Genomic DNA, 16,154 nt, shown 5'->3' with positions numbered 1-16,154 from the left:
GTGGCGTGGCCAAGACGTTTAATGTTGTCCATTCTCACTAAGTGTCAACTAGGGCTAGTAGCTCCCGTGATCGGAGAGGAATCCAGCACACGTCAAAAATGTTACTATTTTCTACCGATATGACCTGTCAAAATAGCTTCCATTACGATATCATCACTGATAACCGCGTCACATTCTACTACCACCAACCCAGTCTCCTCATCAACAATCACTCTCGATGTCTGGACTCCCCGTCTCTCTTGCGGTACGACCCATACGACGAGTACTGCTCATAGCGTCCGTAGTTGCCGTAGTTGCCGTAGTTTCCATAATCCGTGGGGTCATCTTTGGGTGGCTCAGCTGTCGGGGTTGGAGCAGAGCTGGAAGGAGACGTTGCAGGAGAGGTGGGTTCAATAGGCGTGGGTTCAGGAGCCCAAGGCGAGGGCATAGCACTGGTCAATAGTGGAGCACTCGACGGGATAAGCAAAGGCGAGGAAAGAGGCCTCGACATAGAGGGAGGACTCGACGAGGGATGATAACTCGACGAGGGATGATAACTCGGCCAAGGACGAGAGCTCGGCCAGGGAACCGCCATCGAGGATGCAGAAGGTACACCTCCGTGCATCTGCATGAGCCTTTGAGATGGGCCAGTGGAGGGCTGGGCTTCGTGGCTGTAGTTGGACTGCCCGTTGCCAGTATACTGGACCTTGATCATGGTTCTATTGGTAATATGTGGCTTGCTGGGCCCATGGGGTAGGGCGTGAGCAGACAGCAGACAGCTGAGGATGAGGATAGAAGATATGAAATACATCTTGAATAGAGAGTAAAGTCGATGCGTAGGTTGATATTCGGCCGAAAATGTCCAGCAGGGAGAGTCATATTTATGGTCACTCTGCTATTTTGTAAGGAATTTGAGTTCAATTGGTTTCCGAGGCTGCCGGACGGTGAGGCTGTTCCTGGTTTTGCCTTGTTGGACAAGATGGATAGGAGCAGCGTTGTGATATCTGACTGGCTGTTCATGGCTGCAGAGTATGGAGATATCGACTTCGATAAATGAATAAATGCCCATAATCGGAACATGAGGCGGCATTAACAGTGAGTAGCGCTGTCTTCTAGAATTAGCAGACATTTATCTCAGCAAGAATTCGTTATCAGTCCGCCTCACACTGCAACGGCTGTCTCACAACCTCCCGAGTTACATCCGATGTGTCTCGCGTCTGTTGGTCGCCGCCACTGACGACCACCACAAGCTGAAGTATGCGCGAATAACACTTATCCCCCTCAGATGAAGCTAGTAACTCAATCGTATTTCAGCAAAAGACCCTTCAGGATAAACTGCTCAAACCAAATGCATCACCCTATCCCACCCAGCGAGTCCGGCGAGAGACTCCTCGCCGAAGCTTCATCCCGGAAAAGGCATTCCAAACAATATGTCATAGCCTGTCCAAGGACCGCGCTAATTGTCGTTTTCATCGTTGTCACCGCATCCGCATACGTGCTGGGGTATTTCACAGGCCAACACGTCCACGACTGGAACTCACTCTGCTCCCTCCGCACATCCAAATACTGTACGTCCACCAATCCACCAACTTCATCCCTACTAACAAACCAGGACAGCCCCGCTGGTCAAAACCATCGGCATCAAATACCATGACCAGACCTTCAACGGCTCATTCCTCAAAGAGAACATCTTCCGCCAGGAGGCCAGTCCCGCCGTCGACGCAGCATGGGACTCCATAGGCGTGAATTGTGTGTACGGTCCAAGTGTATTAGACATCGCTAACTCTACCCAGACCGCGGAATCCGCATATCCGTCCAAGAAGCCTTCAAATCCGGCCTCTCCAAGGATCACGTCCAGATAAGCCCCAGCCACGGCGGTGGGTTTCCCGCGCACGTCGAGGGTCTGCACCATCTTCACTGTCTGGTAGTATTTCCATCCTCTGTTGTCTGATGTGGAATATGTGTTAAGTGATCGCGCTTGCAGAACCTTCTCCGCCAAGCACTTTACTACAACTACGAGTACTACCGTGCACGCGGCGACGGCGCCTTCAAGAACGAGGAGTACATTGTGCGCAAACATGTCTGTGCGTTTCCCGTTCACTGCGAGGTATCCTATGTAGTAAGTGGTGCTGATATAGATAGCGCACTGCCTCGACATCCTCCGCCAGCAGCTCATGTGCACCGTCGACTTTGGCGTCTTTGGCCAGATCTGGGTGTATCCTGACAACCCAGAGCCGTTCGTCGATTTTAACTCGGTGCATGTGTGTCGCAATTTCGAGGCTGTGCGGGAATGGGCGGAAAGGAATCAGTTGCCGGAGAAGGTGTCGGGGGGGTTTCTGGTACGGCCTGAAAGGAGCAGTGTTTACGATGAGATTCCTTGAGTTCGTGGTAGTGTTGGCAGTCCACATAATTGATATGATCTTTGAGCAGGCATGTCGCTACAATAAATGAATCCGAACTTGCCGTAAAAAAACCCTGAGTTGGCTCTCCTCGTTGTAGAATTTCAAGGGTAGAGCACCCAGGTTCAGGCACCAAAGTCTTGATATCCACATCAAGCCGGGCGAGCCTTCACAGGATACACAATCATTTCGCGACGTGGTAGACACTACCCGATTGGTTGACCCTCTGGGACCTTCCACCATTCATACATTATAGGTATGACACTCTAACCACACAAGTGACACCAGCTGTTTCATGCAGAACACATCAGTCACACAAGCAAATAAACCACTGTGAGATAAGATAACGACGAATATCACCATCTAATGTCATTGGACAGGACGTTACCAGAAAGTCTGGAGCTCCCATAGTTGCACAGCTGGTTTGGTCTGTCCACTTAGCTTCAACTATGATGAGTGTTCTGCAGAATAATGAATAGATTAGTCAAAAATGGCGGTGATGATGATAACCGGAAACTATGAAGAGGGATGGAAAAGATTAAAGACAGGTTTGTGGAAGAGACTCTGCAAGTCAAATGTTGACCGATTGCGGTCACTCCACATATTACAGACCCTAGAAGTGGTTTATGGACACAGGGTCATGGTTGGCCATGTTTTTATTTTTCCCAAGTGTAGAGCGTGAGACTCCTCCCACACATGCTCCGAAGTCTACTTCTTTTCATACTCCCATATGGACGATTGTTCATCTTCATCTGTGCACTAGAATGAGTTCCATAAACTGGACCAACCCAGGAAATGACCCGCAGGGCATCAAAGGTGGATGTATTATCAGTAGTTTCTAATGCCACGGATCATAGAATAAGGGATGTGATCCAGCGCAAACCACTCCGATCTCTGGCTCACACTTAATTTGACCTCTAGGTGCGTTCGAACTGCGCTAGTGGACACAAAAGTTATGCCGGATTTCTCGTTCACCCAGACAGGCAGTCGAATGACCCCTACAGCAGACTGGATATCCAGAATCGCACCCTGCAACGACGAGGTATCAATTTCCGCCACGAAGACGCCAGTATTGCGTCGGCGAAGTAACAAGGCTCGTTCATTTGCGTCACCTGCAAAGACGAGAAGGATCAGTAAAGGGGTACATTTGGATTTGGCTGACCGCGTAAATAGCCTACCCAGGTTGTCAAATACAGATATGAACGGAGTCGGCTCGTCTGGACAATCGTTCCAGTCAAGGTGAGACTCCAGCTTACCCTTGTTGAGCCAAAATGCATATGCCATCTGGTAGTGGCCTCGGGATTCGAACCCATCCGCGTGGTCGAAAATCGTATAAGAGCCATTGTGCTGGACACGATAAAATCGTGGTGGGATTGGATTCATGACTGCTTCGTGTGGTAGACTTTCCTTGCTCAACCCTTCGACTGGTACGGGAGGTGGAAGCTGCTTAGAATATGGAGTTGCGGGGTAGGGAAGTAAGACGGTAGTTCAGGGTTGGCATAGATATCTGCTGGTTATTTATCATGCAAGGCATTTGTAGTTCTATATATGTTCAGAATGTGGGAACAAGTTCTAGAGTTGCAAAATGTATGGGAGAACGAGGTTGTGTTTTGACACATTCATTGTCTTCTATATATAACACCCAATGTCTGGATCAACCACTTTATTCTCGAATTCGCGGAGAGAAAATTCTATACTTTATTTTGAGTGTGCCTCTATCGCGAGACGTCTGATGTTACTGCGACTATATTTTCGATCCAAGGTCATCACTTCAACAATTTTCTCGGTTTCTATGACTACTTTAATTTCCCATGTCCTTCTGCTGTTGGATGTACCAGACGACAGGCAGTACCATCCGGCATGGACCTTGGTACCCGCGATTATGTCATTTCCCACTGAACTTCACCATAGACCAAGACATTGAGCCAGTCCAGTAAGAGCGGTTATGCAGCTTCGGGGACCCGAATAGGAAAGGAGTCGCGGTGGGGAAGATGGGTTTTGATGATGTGATTCTAGAGTTAGGGCTTGGCAGACCCATATTAATACCATCCCCGCCATATATAAAACGTCCGTTTCCCTCACCTGTTGACCATGTTATCCCACCACAACTACCGACACCAAGAAATATTGTAAACCTAAGATAGGTCCAGTGCAGAGTACCACCCAAAGGTTAATGTACCCTCTCCGCAACATCATGACACGAACCGGGGCTGATCTCCGTGCTCGCAGCACTCAGCATGCGCTCGTTCTGGCTCACCGCGCTGCTGCCCTCGCTGGCAGCCGCCGACTGGCAGTTTAAGTCGCGTTCGGACCTGGCTCCGCCGCGTCTGAACATCACTATCCCGGCTACATCCGATGTCGAACAGGGTTTCCTGTTCGTGGCCCCCTTCGCCGGCTTCCCCGACAAACCGGGCGAGATGCACGGCCCCCGCCAGGCGGCGCCGTATATCTTCCGCGATGACGGCGAGCTCGTCTGGTCCGGCTACAGCTACTACTCTATCTGGGCGACCAATTTCCAGATGGCGCGCTGGAAGGGTAAGGATGTGCTGTTTTGCTTTGAGGGTGACCATAATCCCGGTTATGGCCATGGTCATGGTCATACCACCTTCTTGGACCAGCACTACGAGACGATCCGCGAGCTGCGCGCTGGCAATCACAAGATTACGGATAAGCATGAGTTCCATGTGATCAATGAGGAGACTGCCCTTATCCAGATCTATCAGCCTGTGCCGATGGACTTGACCCCTTGGGGAGCGAGTCCGGAGCAGCAGTGGATCGTGGATGCAATCATCCAGGGTGAGTTCGTCGCGTGGGTTTTCTGAGTGTCAAAAATGCTAACGGATGCAGAACTCGACATCGAAACGGGAGAGCTTCTCTTCGAGTGGTCTAGTCTGGAGCATGTCCTGCCTGATGGTATGTTAGCCTTATCTATTACCCACCTAGCACCGCTAATCCAGGACAGAGGCCATCCTGCCCATCAACCCCGGCCAAGCCGGCTCAGGCTACAACTCCTCCGACGCATGGGACTACTTCCACATCAACTCCGTCGACAAAGACTCCGAAGGCAACTACCTCATCTCCGCGCGCGACGCCTGTGCCGTGCACAAGATCGATGGCTCCACCGGCGAAATCCTCTGGCGCCTAGGCGGGACGAAGTCCGACTTCGAACTCGGCGACAATGTCGCCTTCTGCTTCCAACACCACGCGCGCTTCATCTCCAAGGACGGCTCGAAGGAAGTCATCTCGCTGTACGACAACGCTGCGCACGGCACCGAGGACGGCCGCGGTCACGAGGTGCACACGCACCCGTTCTCGCAGGGCAAGATCATCGAGGTCGATACGAAGTCGTGGTCCGCCCGCATCGTGCAGGCCTTCGCGCCGCCTGACGGTCTGCTCTCCAAGAGCCAGGGCAGCACCCAGGTGCAGCCCGGTGGCAATGTCCTCGTCAACTGGGGGTCCGAGGGCGCTATGACTGAGTTCCGACCGGATGGAACGCCTATCTTCCATGCGTACATGGACTCGGGCGACTTGGGCGCCGGCGTCGAGAACTACCGCGCTTTCCGGTACAACTGGACGGGGCTGCCGCATGAGACGCCCGCGCTGGTGTCGCTGGTCAACGACGACGGGACTACAGCATATGTGTCGTGGAATGGCGACACGGAGACCAAGGTGTGGCGGTTCTACGCGGCTGTTGATGAATACGGATCGCGCGAGTTCCTGGGCGAGGCGGAGCGCACTGGGTTCGAGACGGCCCTGGACCTGGGCCCCAAGGCCGTGCATGCTGTGTCAGCTGAGGCGATCGGTGCGAACGGTCGCGTTTTGACTACGACTGCAGTTGTCAAGACGAAGGAGGAGGTGCTGCCGCCTGGGGCGGCTAAGGCTTCTAAGCCGTCTTTGTCGGTCCAGGTTGAGGGCCTGCGGGAGCAGGTGACGGCGGAGAAGACTCGCTGGGCGGAGTATATGATTCTGAAGTTCGATCGATTTGGTCGTCTTGAGCTGTGAGATAGATATATGTGGTCTGTAGAGGCTCTACTCCGTATGGAGGGATCCATCCCGATCATAGGTTTAGCTTGCAGTAAGAATATGTGGAGGTCGAGATAGCAGAGAGCAATGAAGTCGGTTGTTGTGAGTATCACTTGTCAAGTCATAGTACTCTGTAGATGTAGAGTTATTGAGCATGTAGTGTAAAATTATTCACAATATATCGATGGTCTATTATCGGTAGCAAATACAAATACATTACTATTGGGAAGGCTGTATGTTGGTTCTGTTTGGTGATATCCAGTGCAGTAGGGACATGGTTGTTGCGTGTTCATCGGAAATTAACCTGACATGTAGGTAAGCTACCTGTCAAGCAGTTTGGGTCTGAACTTGTTAGTCATCTGGGCTCGTGGTTTAGTGGTATAACATTCCATTTGCATTGGAAAGGTCCCGGTTTCGATTACCGGCGAGTCCATTTTTTTTTTCTTGTTTATTTCTTTGGGTTAGTATTTCATTATTCCATGTAGCCATGATTGTCAATTTACTGCTTGTATTCTGCCCCAGGCGTTGTTTTTATTTATCCAAAATCAACTACCAAGTTATTATTCCAGCAACACTGACCTCCTATCGGTCCAGACCAAAATAGTTGAGACAACGAATTGACAACTTCAAGGACTTACAGTAACGCCAAGAGTGACCAAGAGGCCACGGCACCCTTCATCCACTAAGATCTGTGTCTGTTGGCCATTGTGATGGAGAAGACCCACTCCCCCGAGCTTCCAAACTGGGAAGTTTCCTAACGAGATACAGTCTAGCAGGTCGCAGATTTCGATGCCACCCACATGGCTGGACCACACCGCTGGACCCGGCGATTCGCTGTCTGTTAGTTGTGGCTGTCCGCTTGTCATATATCATACAGTATTCCTCTTTGAATTCTCTCCCAGAATTCCCTCCATGGCGTGCATCTATCATGTCGTTCAATGAGCATGGCTCCGTACCTGAGGCAGCACAGAACCATATCGACGAAGAGAAGCGAATAGACGACGCGCAACAACCACTGCAGCGACTGGACTCAAAAACCATCGAGTATCTGGGCCGCAAACGCCCCGATGTCTTCTCCAACGCCTGGTCAGAATGCGCCTTCTGCTTCTCCATCTTCATGAGCCAAATTTTAGCCGAATACTACATCTCCGGCTCCAATGTGCTCCTCCCGACTCTCCTCACGGAGCTGGACATCCCCCCGGCGCTCTCCATCTGGCCCTCCACAGCCCTGTCCCTCGCCGTCACCTCCACGCTGCTGATCTGCGGCCGCCTGGCAGACATGTACGGCGGCTTCGTGCTCTACGTCGGCGGGATGGCCTGGCTGACCCTCACCTCCCTCATCGCGGGCTTCTCGCAGAACTACCTCATGCTGTTCGTCTTCCGCGCATTACAGGGCCTCGCCCTCGCCGCCTTCCTCCCCTCCAGCATCATGATTCTCGGAAGTACCTACCGTCCGGGGCCGCGCAAGAACCTCGTTTTTAGCATCTACGGCGCATGTGCCGCGCTCGGCTTCTTCGTCGGCATCTTCTTCTCCGGCCTCTGCGGGCAATTCCTCTCCTGGAGCTGGTACTTCTTTATCGGCGCCATCTTGTCAGCTATCACCGCTGTCTCCTCCTATCTGTCCATCCCGTCCGACTACGCCCTCACCCGCAAGCTGACCAGGGCGTCTATGGACTGGGCAGGCGCTGCGCTCCTTGTACCTGGGCTCGTGCTGTTCATCTTCGCCATTGCTGACAGCGCCCATGCGCCGGACCAGTGGCGCACCCCTTACGTATATGTCACGCTCGTCATCGGGGGGCTGCTCTTGCTGGCGCTAACGTATGTTGAGGGGTGGGTCGTGTCAAACCCGTTGCTTCCGGGCGATTTGTTCTCGGTCAAGTATATGACGCCGTTGGTGATTGCGTTGTTGTGTATGTATGGGAGCTTGGGCATATATTTGCTCTATGCTTGTCTATAGTATGTCTCTTTTTTTCCTGATGTCTTTCATTCCTTCCTTCTTTCTTTCGTTCATATATTCCTTCTTTCCTTCGTTCCTTCCTTCGTTCTGTCCCTCGCTCTTTCCCTCGTTTTGGCCCTCGTTATTTCCTTCGTTCTATCCTTCCTTCTCACCTTCGTTCTTTCCTTCTTTTCCCTCTCTGTCCCCCACCCCTTTTTATTTTCCCCCTTCCCTTTCGCTTTTTCTATTACTATACTCGTTGCTAACTATTACCCCCAGCATGGAACAACTCATGGGCGCCACCCCCCTCCAAGTAGTAGCCTGGGCAACCCCAATGGCAGTAGGAGGCCTCACCCTCTCCGCCACAGGCGGCTTCATCCTACACCTCCTAAACGGCACGGTCCTAATAATCATCTCCTGCCTGGGCTACCTCGGCTCCGGGCTCCTCTTCGCACTCCTCCCCCCAGGAGGCAACTACTGGGCATTCGTCTTCCCAGCAATGATCTGCGGCACAATCGGCATCGACATCAGCTTCAACGTGACCAACATCTTCATCACGACGAACCTTCCGCGTGAGAGGCAGGGGCTCGCCGGCGCGCTGATCAACTGCACGCTGCATTTTGGAATCGCGCTCATGTTGGCGTTTGCGGATATCGTTCAGGTGGAGACTGAGACGCTTGGGCTGCGGGAGAGCTATCGTGCGGCGTTTTGGTTCCAGGTTGCGTTGTCCGGGGTGGCGTTGGTGATTGTGGGGGCGTTTGTGAGGATTGATCGGGCGAAGAGTGAGTTGACGGTTGATGAGAGGAGGGAGTTGGAGGCTGCTGCTGGTGCTTAATGGGATTGTGTATATTAATTGATTATACTGTACATATAATCGTGCATGAGCTGTACTTGTAATGGGGTAGTTACTTCTACATCCTAGTCACGATTAACTTTCTAGGCTAGGGAATAAAGTTTACTTTGCTATTTGATATAGGCTTTGGCTTCAGGGCAGGGAAGTAAGTCGGACAAAAGCCCCGAGCCTATTTGAATGAGCATAAGAAGAGACAACTCTGTGTGTTCAGTGAGGTGCATTGATTTGCAGGAAGTAAAAGAAAGGAAAGAAGATAGGAAAGAAGAAAGAATATCCATGTCTTGCAGTCAGGTGACATACGATGCATGCTCCCCGCTGTTCAGCTGTTCCTTCCTACTGCTGAGCTCTTTCTCCAGTTTCTTTCCACACACCGCTCGGATAAGACAACCATCCGGGCACAGTACGAGAAAGCATCAGGCAACAACCAGACTACAGCAGACGAGTCCTACGGCTGAAAACGGGGCAGTAGATCAGTCTGTCAGGCAGACGATCGACACACAATATTCAGCCTAGCTAGGTACCTCTTCTACAGACAGAAACCAGTCCAATTGGGTGAGGGGAAGCGATCCACATCAAACACCGATGTCAAATCCCTCGTGGGCGAAACAATATCGGGGAAATCCGTTCTGCGTATGCGTCTGGACATCCCGGGATAGTGGTCACAGGACAACCCCTTGCCTAGGGGCAGGGCCAGTGGCTCGTGGATCCGACATATCCGTCCGTGACGGTGAGAATGAGTCGTATCTATTTTTTTGGCATATTTAGTCGCTAACTACATCTAAATGTACATAGGTCTGGCTTGAAGAGCCGGTAATGGGTGTTTGTTGGCTTGAGTGCATGGTTTCCCTCGGACACCCGTTCTATCCTGTGTGCCTTTGAACACTACCCACTGGGCACTGAAATCCATCCATCCAATAACATGTCATACAGGTATCTGACGTCTGAAACGCACCGTCAGTTCTAACAGGGCTAAGAAATTAGCCTCGTCTTCTCTACTTGTAAGTTGTGGCCATTCACCCCAACACCCCTCCCCCAGCCCCCATGCACCATGACAATCTAAATTCCAGCATCCAAATTTACTGAGTTTTGACAGGCTGTTAGCGCTTTGCGTCAACAGTCCTGGAAATAACGCGTCGGTCCGGCCCCATTGAGACGGACAAATGACCATTAGGTTCGTCGCCTATACAAGCGCTTGTCGATCAGTGTGGGGGCGGATCTTAACCCATGCTCCCACGAGGCCAGAACAATCGACAACCAGGAGCTTTCCAGTGGAAACGAATCCATCTACTGGCTCTAGAGCTTTAGGCAAGGGCTGACGCCCACTTGCAATGCAGTGAAACTCCCGGCGAAGGAAATTGCGAGGAAGGCCCCATCAAGTGTCGAAAAAGCGCCATATTGAGAGCGGCACCCCTGCAGCATACCCCAGTCGTGCCCTTGCCCCGTCCCGTGAACAGCTACCAACCACAGCCTCCCCTGGTGGCGGTGTAGACTAGTCATGCACGCCACGGCGCAGCTCAAACGAGGAGTCGGGGTTACCGAGTACCACGCGCGAGCTATACAGAATCACCAGTCAACTACGGCATGGTAGACAGTGATGAACATGGTCCCCTGCCGCTCGCCCGAGCCTGTCTCTACCGCTGATCATACCAAACGCTCAGCCGCAATATGCGTGAGCTTGGAGGGGCATGCCCTTGTAGCATTGGAAGGCACTCCATGATACAGATTACACTTGTGTAGTTCTGAGGACGATTCCCCTCTATATAACGCAACTCTACCCATCGAGTCAATTGTTTTTGCAATTCGAAAGACAAACTCCCGCACTTATCAGCGGTGATTTCGTCCAGCTTGCCATTCTCACACTTTTGAACTCGGCGACTAGAGAAGCCGCAGTCACTTGAGCGGCTAATACCATGTCTGAGAATATTCCAAATGTGGTTCCTTTTAGGCGCGAGAATTTGACTCTTACTCGCGACGGAAAGCCACGTTGTGTGGTACTCGGCAGCAGCATACTGAAAGTATACCGGGAACGAGAACAAGATAAAGGCAAAAAAGAAGATGAATTGGAAGGATTGGGTAACGTGGAGTACAGTTGGCGCTGCACCCTTTCAGCCAAGGCGTCCGTCGAAAGCATCAAAAGCGCCTTGAAATGCATTGACGAAAAGTTCCAATCTGAACGCCTGACGAAATTCGCCAACGACAAATCCGAATCTGAATATTTGAGGGACATCGCCACCATCTGTGTGTGTGAAGAGCATGGAAATATGGTACAGATAGCGGTGACACAATGGGAGGAGGAGCGTCAACGCCAATCTGCAAACACGCCTAAGCCACCATCAGTCACGTCCGAGTCCCAGAGCTCCAGGGCGACTACACCTACTCCTGCTCCGCTACCCAAGACCCCAACAAAGCAAACACCGCCACGGACTCCATTATCAAGTGTTAGCGTTGCAGCTCCTCTATCCTCCTTTGGCAATCTCCTATGGAAAAATCTGGGGTCCAATGATATCAAAAGCGGCTGGTTATATGTTTTCAGCATCGAGAGCCTCGAGGGATACTACAAACTTGGATACACGACTGTGAACATCACAGATGTCAGAGACAGACTCCGATCTCATTTAAAGTGCTACAAGGAAATAAACGTTGTTGCACTGATTGGAATCGACAATGTTGCGCGCTACGAACAGCTGATCTTCAAGAGCTTGTCGCAGTGCCAACGCAGTTTTGAGTGTCCGCACGCCCACCGTCCCAAGCGGCACAGGGAGTGGCTGCAAATCGACAAGCAGTCGCTACTGGAAGCCATATATTCTTGGCAACGGCTGTCTGTTGCGGGACTCTATAGCCCGGACGGGAAGGCTAATCAAGCATTTCTCCAGTCTACTTCTCCAAAATCTCCTTCCGTCGTGGACGAGGTGCTCAATGAGTACCATTATTCGCGCCTCTTCACACCCAAAAGTAAACCCCGCTCAGCAAAAGATCTCTCCAGTGACTTTGCAAACCTGTCGATGAATAAATCATTGCGCTCACCCAGTCGGGCCGGAGATGACGATGATGACGAGGAGGGTGAAGACGCAGTCGGTCAATCCAGCCCTAGCCTGAGAAAGCAGAAAGACATCAAAACTACAGAGCCCCGTCGCCGTCCCACACGGCTGATGGTGAAGGAAGAGTTGGCATACTAGATTCTACCCCGCCTGTCAGATGTTTCAGTGTGGTCCGGATCAAAGACGATGGTATTACTTGCTTGTGTTTGAGGAATCTGCTTTCTTTGAAGCTTTTCAACCTGTCCCTTGACTCGGATATGAGAAGTTGCAGTGCATGATAATAAGGGCTTGACGCATGGTTTCCTTTTGTCTGAAGGAGTTGCTGTCTATGACGTATGGTTGAGTATGATGTGTAGTTCTGCTATGTTGTAGTGATCGTTATATTCGTTATATACATTTTTCTCGGATGTCACTAGAAAAGTTGAACTCAAGTAGTCACAGCATGGTAGTATGAGGATTTCTATTCCTCCTTTCGACCCTCTTGCCTCCGCTACATAATCACAAACTAGTTCATGTGGAGGAAATAGTGGAGCTCCAAGCAACCACCCCACACCTGTCATATCTGAAGCATCTCGATCATGGCCGCTCCACAGTGGGCCCTCCATCTGACCAGAATTTGGAGTAATCCGCTACGTTTTCCATTAGGATGCTTAGCTATACGTATAGTGAAGATCATACAAGCGATATCAGCGGTAATATCTACCAAAGGCTTGTAGCGACCGCTTAAATCAGTGTCAAGTCTTGACGAAATCAACCTGTCACTATGTCAGTAAATCACTCTGTAGGAATGATCTAATTGATCTGATATGGACTTAGTCTACAAATGATGCAACAGATCACTCCGTCGACACTGATCTTCCCAATCTGGCCACCTCATGATTCCTACAGTCACCACAGCAGCGCCAGTGATCCACCACCCCCCGTCCCAGTTCTTCTCATCAACGAGTGCATTACCAGCCGTCAACCCTCTGTCAGTGAAAGCTTCAAGTTGCCTGTTTGAGGACCTCGCTTGTTTTAGGGCGCCTTGACCTCCTGGGCTCGTCTATATAAACCCCCTTCTGCTCTCTGCTTCTTCCCATCTTCTTCCTCTCTCCTCCTCTTCTCTTCGCTTCTCTCTCCAGGTGTCTTTGGTGTTTCTGTCACGTGTCTTTTATATTGTCTTCTCTCTTTCATATGTCTTGTCTTTCTTGTATTGTCTTCTGTTCTGTCTTATGTTTTCATCTCTTATGTCTTCTATATTATGTCTCTCTTGTCTTATGTCCTGCTTTATGCTTTCTTTGATATATCTTCCATCTCACATTATCACGTCACACCTTATCTGCCTTGTCTTTGCTGACTCGATGATGATAGACCGATTCGACATGCCCATATGCGCCATCCGATACGACGAACCGACCGAACGAGTACGAATACGATTCTCATTTTCAACACCGGTGGGGGTAAAAAGGGCTCATGTTTCAATGAGGAAAGAGGAGGAATTTGAGTTCTTTGGATTGCATCCAACATGGATATTAACCGGGGATGTGGTTGGGGCAGCCGACAGTGGGGGATTGGTAGGGTTGGTGGAGGGAGCGATGGACTCCGTATACGATTCCGTTTGCGTTTGCGTTTACGATTACGATCTTTTATATTCGATTTCGACTTTGAATTTGGGGACGTGGGGCAGCCGACAGTGGGGGATGGGCAGGGTGGTAGAGGGAGCGAAGGACTCCGATGCCGTATAAGATGCCGATGCCAATTCCGATTGATCTATATTCGACTTTGTAGGTGAGTTACCTTGGCTTCTTTGTTTTTGATTTGACTGACAGCGGTGCAGCGTAGGTACATACCATCTTTCTTTTATTTCCTTCTACATTTTGTCTTCCCATTCCCACACACACACACACACACACACACACACACACACACACACACACACACACACACACAACGTTATTTCTTTACATGATGAGAGGGATGGTAGATCTGGAGGATGGAAGGATGAATAGATAGAACAATAAAAAAACTTCACATACATAGTCCATATTAGAGCCTGTCGTAGTTGTAGTATGATCCATACATCTTGTCACATCCAAGATCAAATAGAGAATCTAGTAGTCCAGTCCATTAATCTACTAATATATAGCTGTATATTATACAGCGAGTCTAACCATTGGTTACCTGCCCATCATATCATGGTATTGATCTCTGACTTGTTTCTCTACTCCTACGTAGTCATTGCATGGTCACAAATCCATGACACCAAACAATCCCTCCACATAGCTGATACATGCCTTACAGCGACTTGCAGAAGTGTTGGATAGAGAAAACATCATTCATCACGGGAATAACCCAGTAGCCTAAACCTATTATCATTCCCTGATGTTCCCAGAACCAGTTCTATCTATCAAAGCGTAGTGTGCACCCATATTGAGCATGGTATCTTGGAAGACCATTACAACGGGCAGTCGACAAAGATGGTCCTAACATAGGTTTTTAGTTACTCCAGATTTTTGGACTCGCTTGGTAGGGCCAAGACTGCAGGCGGATAGGCTTGTAAAATTCCACACCATTGCTTCACACGCATCGTATACAAAGAAGGTAGTTAGATGCCGGATGGAGTCCCAGCTGAGTGTCTCCGGACTCCACTTCTGTAGCAGCTGAAGCTGTAGTCATACCAGCTGAGCTGTTCAGTCCTCGCTTTGTTTGTCTGTCCACTATATTGAGTCGCAGTTTATCGCGTGGATGGCTCCCGACCTATCTCGAGGGGACAGTAGGCTCATTCTAGTCTGAAATAAGAAAACACCAGCTGGTTGGGGATTCGCAAATCAAGATAGTGTGTGGTATGCTTTTTCAGAGGCTGATTCCACCAGAGTGGGAATACCGTCGTGCCCTATGTGATCACGACAGCCACAAATGCGGCAAACATTTGGGTCACACTCATTGTGGAGTGAACTAGTATTTCACTTCCGGCTAATTCTCAAGCCACTCCAGCTACATAGTACAACTTCTCACTCAAGGGTGCCCAATAAAGATTTGGCATCCTGGTCGAATTGACCTTTCCAGCCTCGGGTGGGTTTTGTCCAACATATGGTTTTCCCATCCTGTCATGCAAATGCAGAGGTTGTCGATCGTCCAATTTATACTAGAATCAATTTAATCAATTTGGGAATCTCTACCTAGTACTCTGATCAAGAAGTGAACAGATGTAGTTCATCTCAAAGTATACATTGTAAACTCCATAGGTAGGTATAACATGCGTCCAGACATAATATAAAGATGGTAGGAAAACAGAACACAATCACCGAACTCCTCGAAATCCCCTCCACGCCTCTCTCAACCCTTTCTTCTCTTTCTTCTTCTTATCCTTCCCCTGTTCCTTTTCCTGCCCCGTCTCCTCCTCCACAGCAACAGCCTTCTTCCCCGATGACGACGCATCACCTACGCCATCCCCCTTCCGATCATTCCGCTTCAGTTCTTCATCTCCCTCCGGTGTCAAAGTGACCTCAGACGCAGCATCATCGCCCTTCTGAGTCTCTCCATTCTTCGCCTTAGCCAGTGCCTCCGCTTCCTGCTGCTTTCTAACACGCTCGCGATACCGTCTTGCAGCAGCATCGATACCGCCTTCGCCCAGCATGACAGTGCCGCCTGGTCCGGGCGTTATTGCGGAAAGGTCGATGTTCCAGCCCATTTTGACTCCTGATTCTCAGATTTAGAGGTGGGTTGTGGTTCGTATATTTGTTGTGGTTTCAGAGGGTGGATTTTAGTCAAGCTGAGCAAGAGACACTGGATTCATAAATAGGAGAGACCGGAAGTGGATGCAATAATCAAAGTATAATATCCACAGGGGAGCCAACGTTTAAATAACCTTTGTCCATTGAAGTGTCTGCATGGCTCTGTGTTCAGTGCCGAGCATGATCGTCGTGTTGGATTTGGGGGCTAAACAC

The 16,154-nt window shown here is 50.2% G+C and overlaps 9 protein-coding genes and 1 non-coding gene across 10 annotated transcripts; 7 read left to right on the top strand and 3 right to left on the bottom strand.

Annotated features, from left to right (window-relative positions):
• Nucleotides 1-133: 133 nt before the first annotated feature.
• On the bottom strand, nt 134-802 carry P168DRAFT_292399 (uncharacterized protein). Its single transcript, XM_024837574.1, has one exon. It carries the CDS (start codon nt 788-790, stop codon nt 209-211), a length of 582 nt encoding a protein of 193 aa, XP_024690913.1. The 5' UTR covers nt 791-802; the 3' UTR covers nt 134-208.
• Nucleotides 803-1,311: 509 nt separating this feature from the next.
• P168DRAFT_257591 (oxidase ustYa family protein) lies at nt 1,312-2,376 on the top strand. Its single transcript, XM_024834564.1, has 5 exons — nt 1,312-1,547; nt 1,597-1,728; nt 1,773-1,903; nt 1,964-2,063; nt 2,122-2,376. The coding sequence occupies exons 1-5, from the start codon at nt 1,328-1,330 to the stop codon at nt 2,358-2,360; spliced, it is 822 nt and encodes a 273-aa protein (XP_024690912.1). The 5' UTR covers nt 1,312-1,327; the 3' UTR covers nt 2,361-2,376.
• Nucleotides 2,377-2,814: 438 nt separating this feature from the next.
• Nucleotides 2,815-3,170, top strand: P168DRAFT_44731 (uncharacterized protein). The gene has a single exon (XM_024841954.1). The coding sequence runs from the start codon at nt 2,869-2,871 to the stop codon at nt 3,058-3,060; it is 192 nt and encodes a 63-aa protein (XP_024690911.1). The 5' UTR covers nt 2,815-2,868; the 3' UTR covers nt 3,061-3,170.
• A 36-nt stretch (nt 3,171-3,206) lies between these two features.
• On the bottom strand, nt 3,207-3,761 carry P168DRAFT_284037 (uncharacterized protein; the record flags this gene model as incomplete). Its single annotated transcript, XM_024836106.1, has 2 exons — nt 3,207-3,595; nt 3,635-3,761. 2 exons carry the CDS (start codon nt 3,759-3,761, stop codon nt 3,207-3,209), a joined length of 516 nt encoding a protein of 171 aa, XP_024690910.1.
• An 801-nt stretch (nt 3,762-4,562) lies between these two features.
• On the top strand, nt 4,563-6,380 carry P168DRAFT_273416 (arylsulfotransferase family protein; the record flags this gene model as incomplete). Its single annotated transcript, XM_024835372.1, has 3 exons — nt 4,563-5,174; nt 5,226-5,291; nt 5,341-6,380. Exons 1-3 carry the CDS (start codon nt 4,616-4,618, stop codon nt 6,378-6,380), a joined length of 1,665 nt encoding a protein of 554 aa, XP_024690909.1. The 5' UTR covers nt 4,563-4,615.
• Nucleotides 6,381-6,762: 382 nt separating this feature from the next.
• On the top strand, nt 6,763-6,834 carry P168DRAFT_t135. Its single transcript has one exon. It is a non-coding gene; the product is annotated as a tRNA-Ala (tRNA).
• A 367-nt stretch (nt 6,835-7,201) lies between these two features.
• P168DRAFT_312459 (putative MFS multidrug transporter) lies at nt 7,202-9,172 on the top strand (the record flags this gene model as incomplete). The annotated part of the gene is made up of 3 exons (XM_024839571.1): nt 7,202-7,237; nt 7,423-8,357; nt 8,617-9,172. 3 exons carry the CDS (start codon nt 7,202-7,204, stop codon nt 9,170-9,172), a joined length of 1,527 nt encoding a protein of 508 aa, XP_024690908.1.
• Nucleotides 9,173-9,376: 204 nt separating this feature from the next.
• Nucleotides 9,377-9,841, top strand: P168DRAFT_44721 (uncharacterized protein). The gene has a single exon (XM_024841953.1). It carries the CDS (start codon nt 9,467-9,469, stop codon nt 9,701-9,703), a length of 237 nt encoding a protein of 78 aa, XP_024690907.1. The 5' UTR covers nt 9,377-9,466; the 3' UTR covers nt 9,704-9,841.
• Nucleotides 9,842-11,100: 1,259 nt separating this feature from the next.
• P168DRAFT_333765 (uncharacterized protein) lies at nt 11,101-12,575 on the top strand (the record flags this gene model as incomplete). Its single annotated transcript, XM_024841685.1, has 2 exons — nt 11,101-11,430; nt 11,461-12,575. 2 exons carry the CDS (start codon nt 11,101-11,103, stop codon nt 12,364-12,366), a joined length of 1,236 nt encoding a protein of 411 aa, XP_024690906.1. The 3' UTR covers nt 12,367-12,575.
• Nucleotides 12,576-15,458: 2,883 nt separating this feature from the next.
• On the bottom strand, nt 15,459-16,112 carry P168DRAFT_292397 (uncharacterized protein). Its single transcript, XM_024837573.1, has one exon. It carries the CDS (start codon nt 15,896-15,898, stop codon nt 15,509-15,511), a length of 390 nt encoding a protein of 129 aa, XP_024690905.1. The 5' UTR covers nt 15,899-16,112; the 3' UTR covers nt 15,459-15,508.
• Nucleotides 16,113-16,154: the final 42 nt, after the last annotated feature.

The sequence above is a fragment of the Aspergillus campestris genome (genome assembly GCF_002847485.1).
Source record: "Aspergillus campestris IBT 28561 chromosome Unknown P168scaffold_10, whole genome shotgun sequence".
Taxonomy (NCBI): domain Eukaryota; kingdom Fungi; phylum Ascomycota; class Eurotiomycetes; order Eurotiales; family Aspergillaceae; genus Aspergillus; species Aspergillus campestris.
This window is presented reverse-complemented; position numbering and strand designations above follow the sequence as displayed.

Coding starts and splice junctions, on each gene's coding strand:
- P168DRAFT_292399 (XM_024837574.1), bottom strand. CDS start 790: ATGTATTTCATATCTTCTATCCTCATCCTCAGCTGTCTGCTGTCTGCT.
- P168DRAFT_257591 (XM_024834564.1), top strand. CDS start 1,328: ATGCATCACCCTATCCCACCCAGCGAGTCCGGCGAGAGACTCCTCGCC. Junction 1,904..1,963: donor TGCACCATCTTCACTGTCTG/GTAGTATTTCCA, acceptor TCGCGCTTGCAG/AACCTTCTCCGCCAAGCACT. Junction 2,064..2,121: donor CATTGTGCGCAAACATGTCT/GTGCGTTTCCCG, acceptor TGATATAGATAG/CGCACTGCCTCGACATCCTC.
- P168DRAFT_44731 (XM_024841954.1), top strand. CDS start 2,869: ATGGCGGTGATGATGATAACCGGAAACTATGAAGAGGGATGGAAAAGA.
- P168DRAFT_44721 (XM_024841953.1), top strand. CDS start 9,467: ATGTCTTGCAGTCAGGTGACATACGATGCATGCTCCCCGCTGTTCAGC.
- P168DRAFT_292397 (XM_024837573.1), bottom strand. CDS start 15,898: ATGGGCTGGAACATCGACCTTTCCGCAATAACGCCCGGACCAGGCGGC.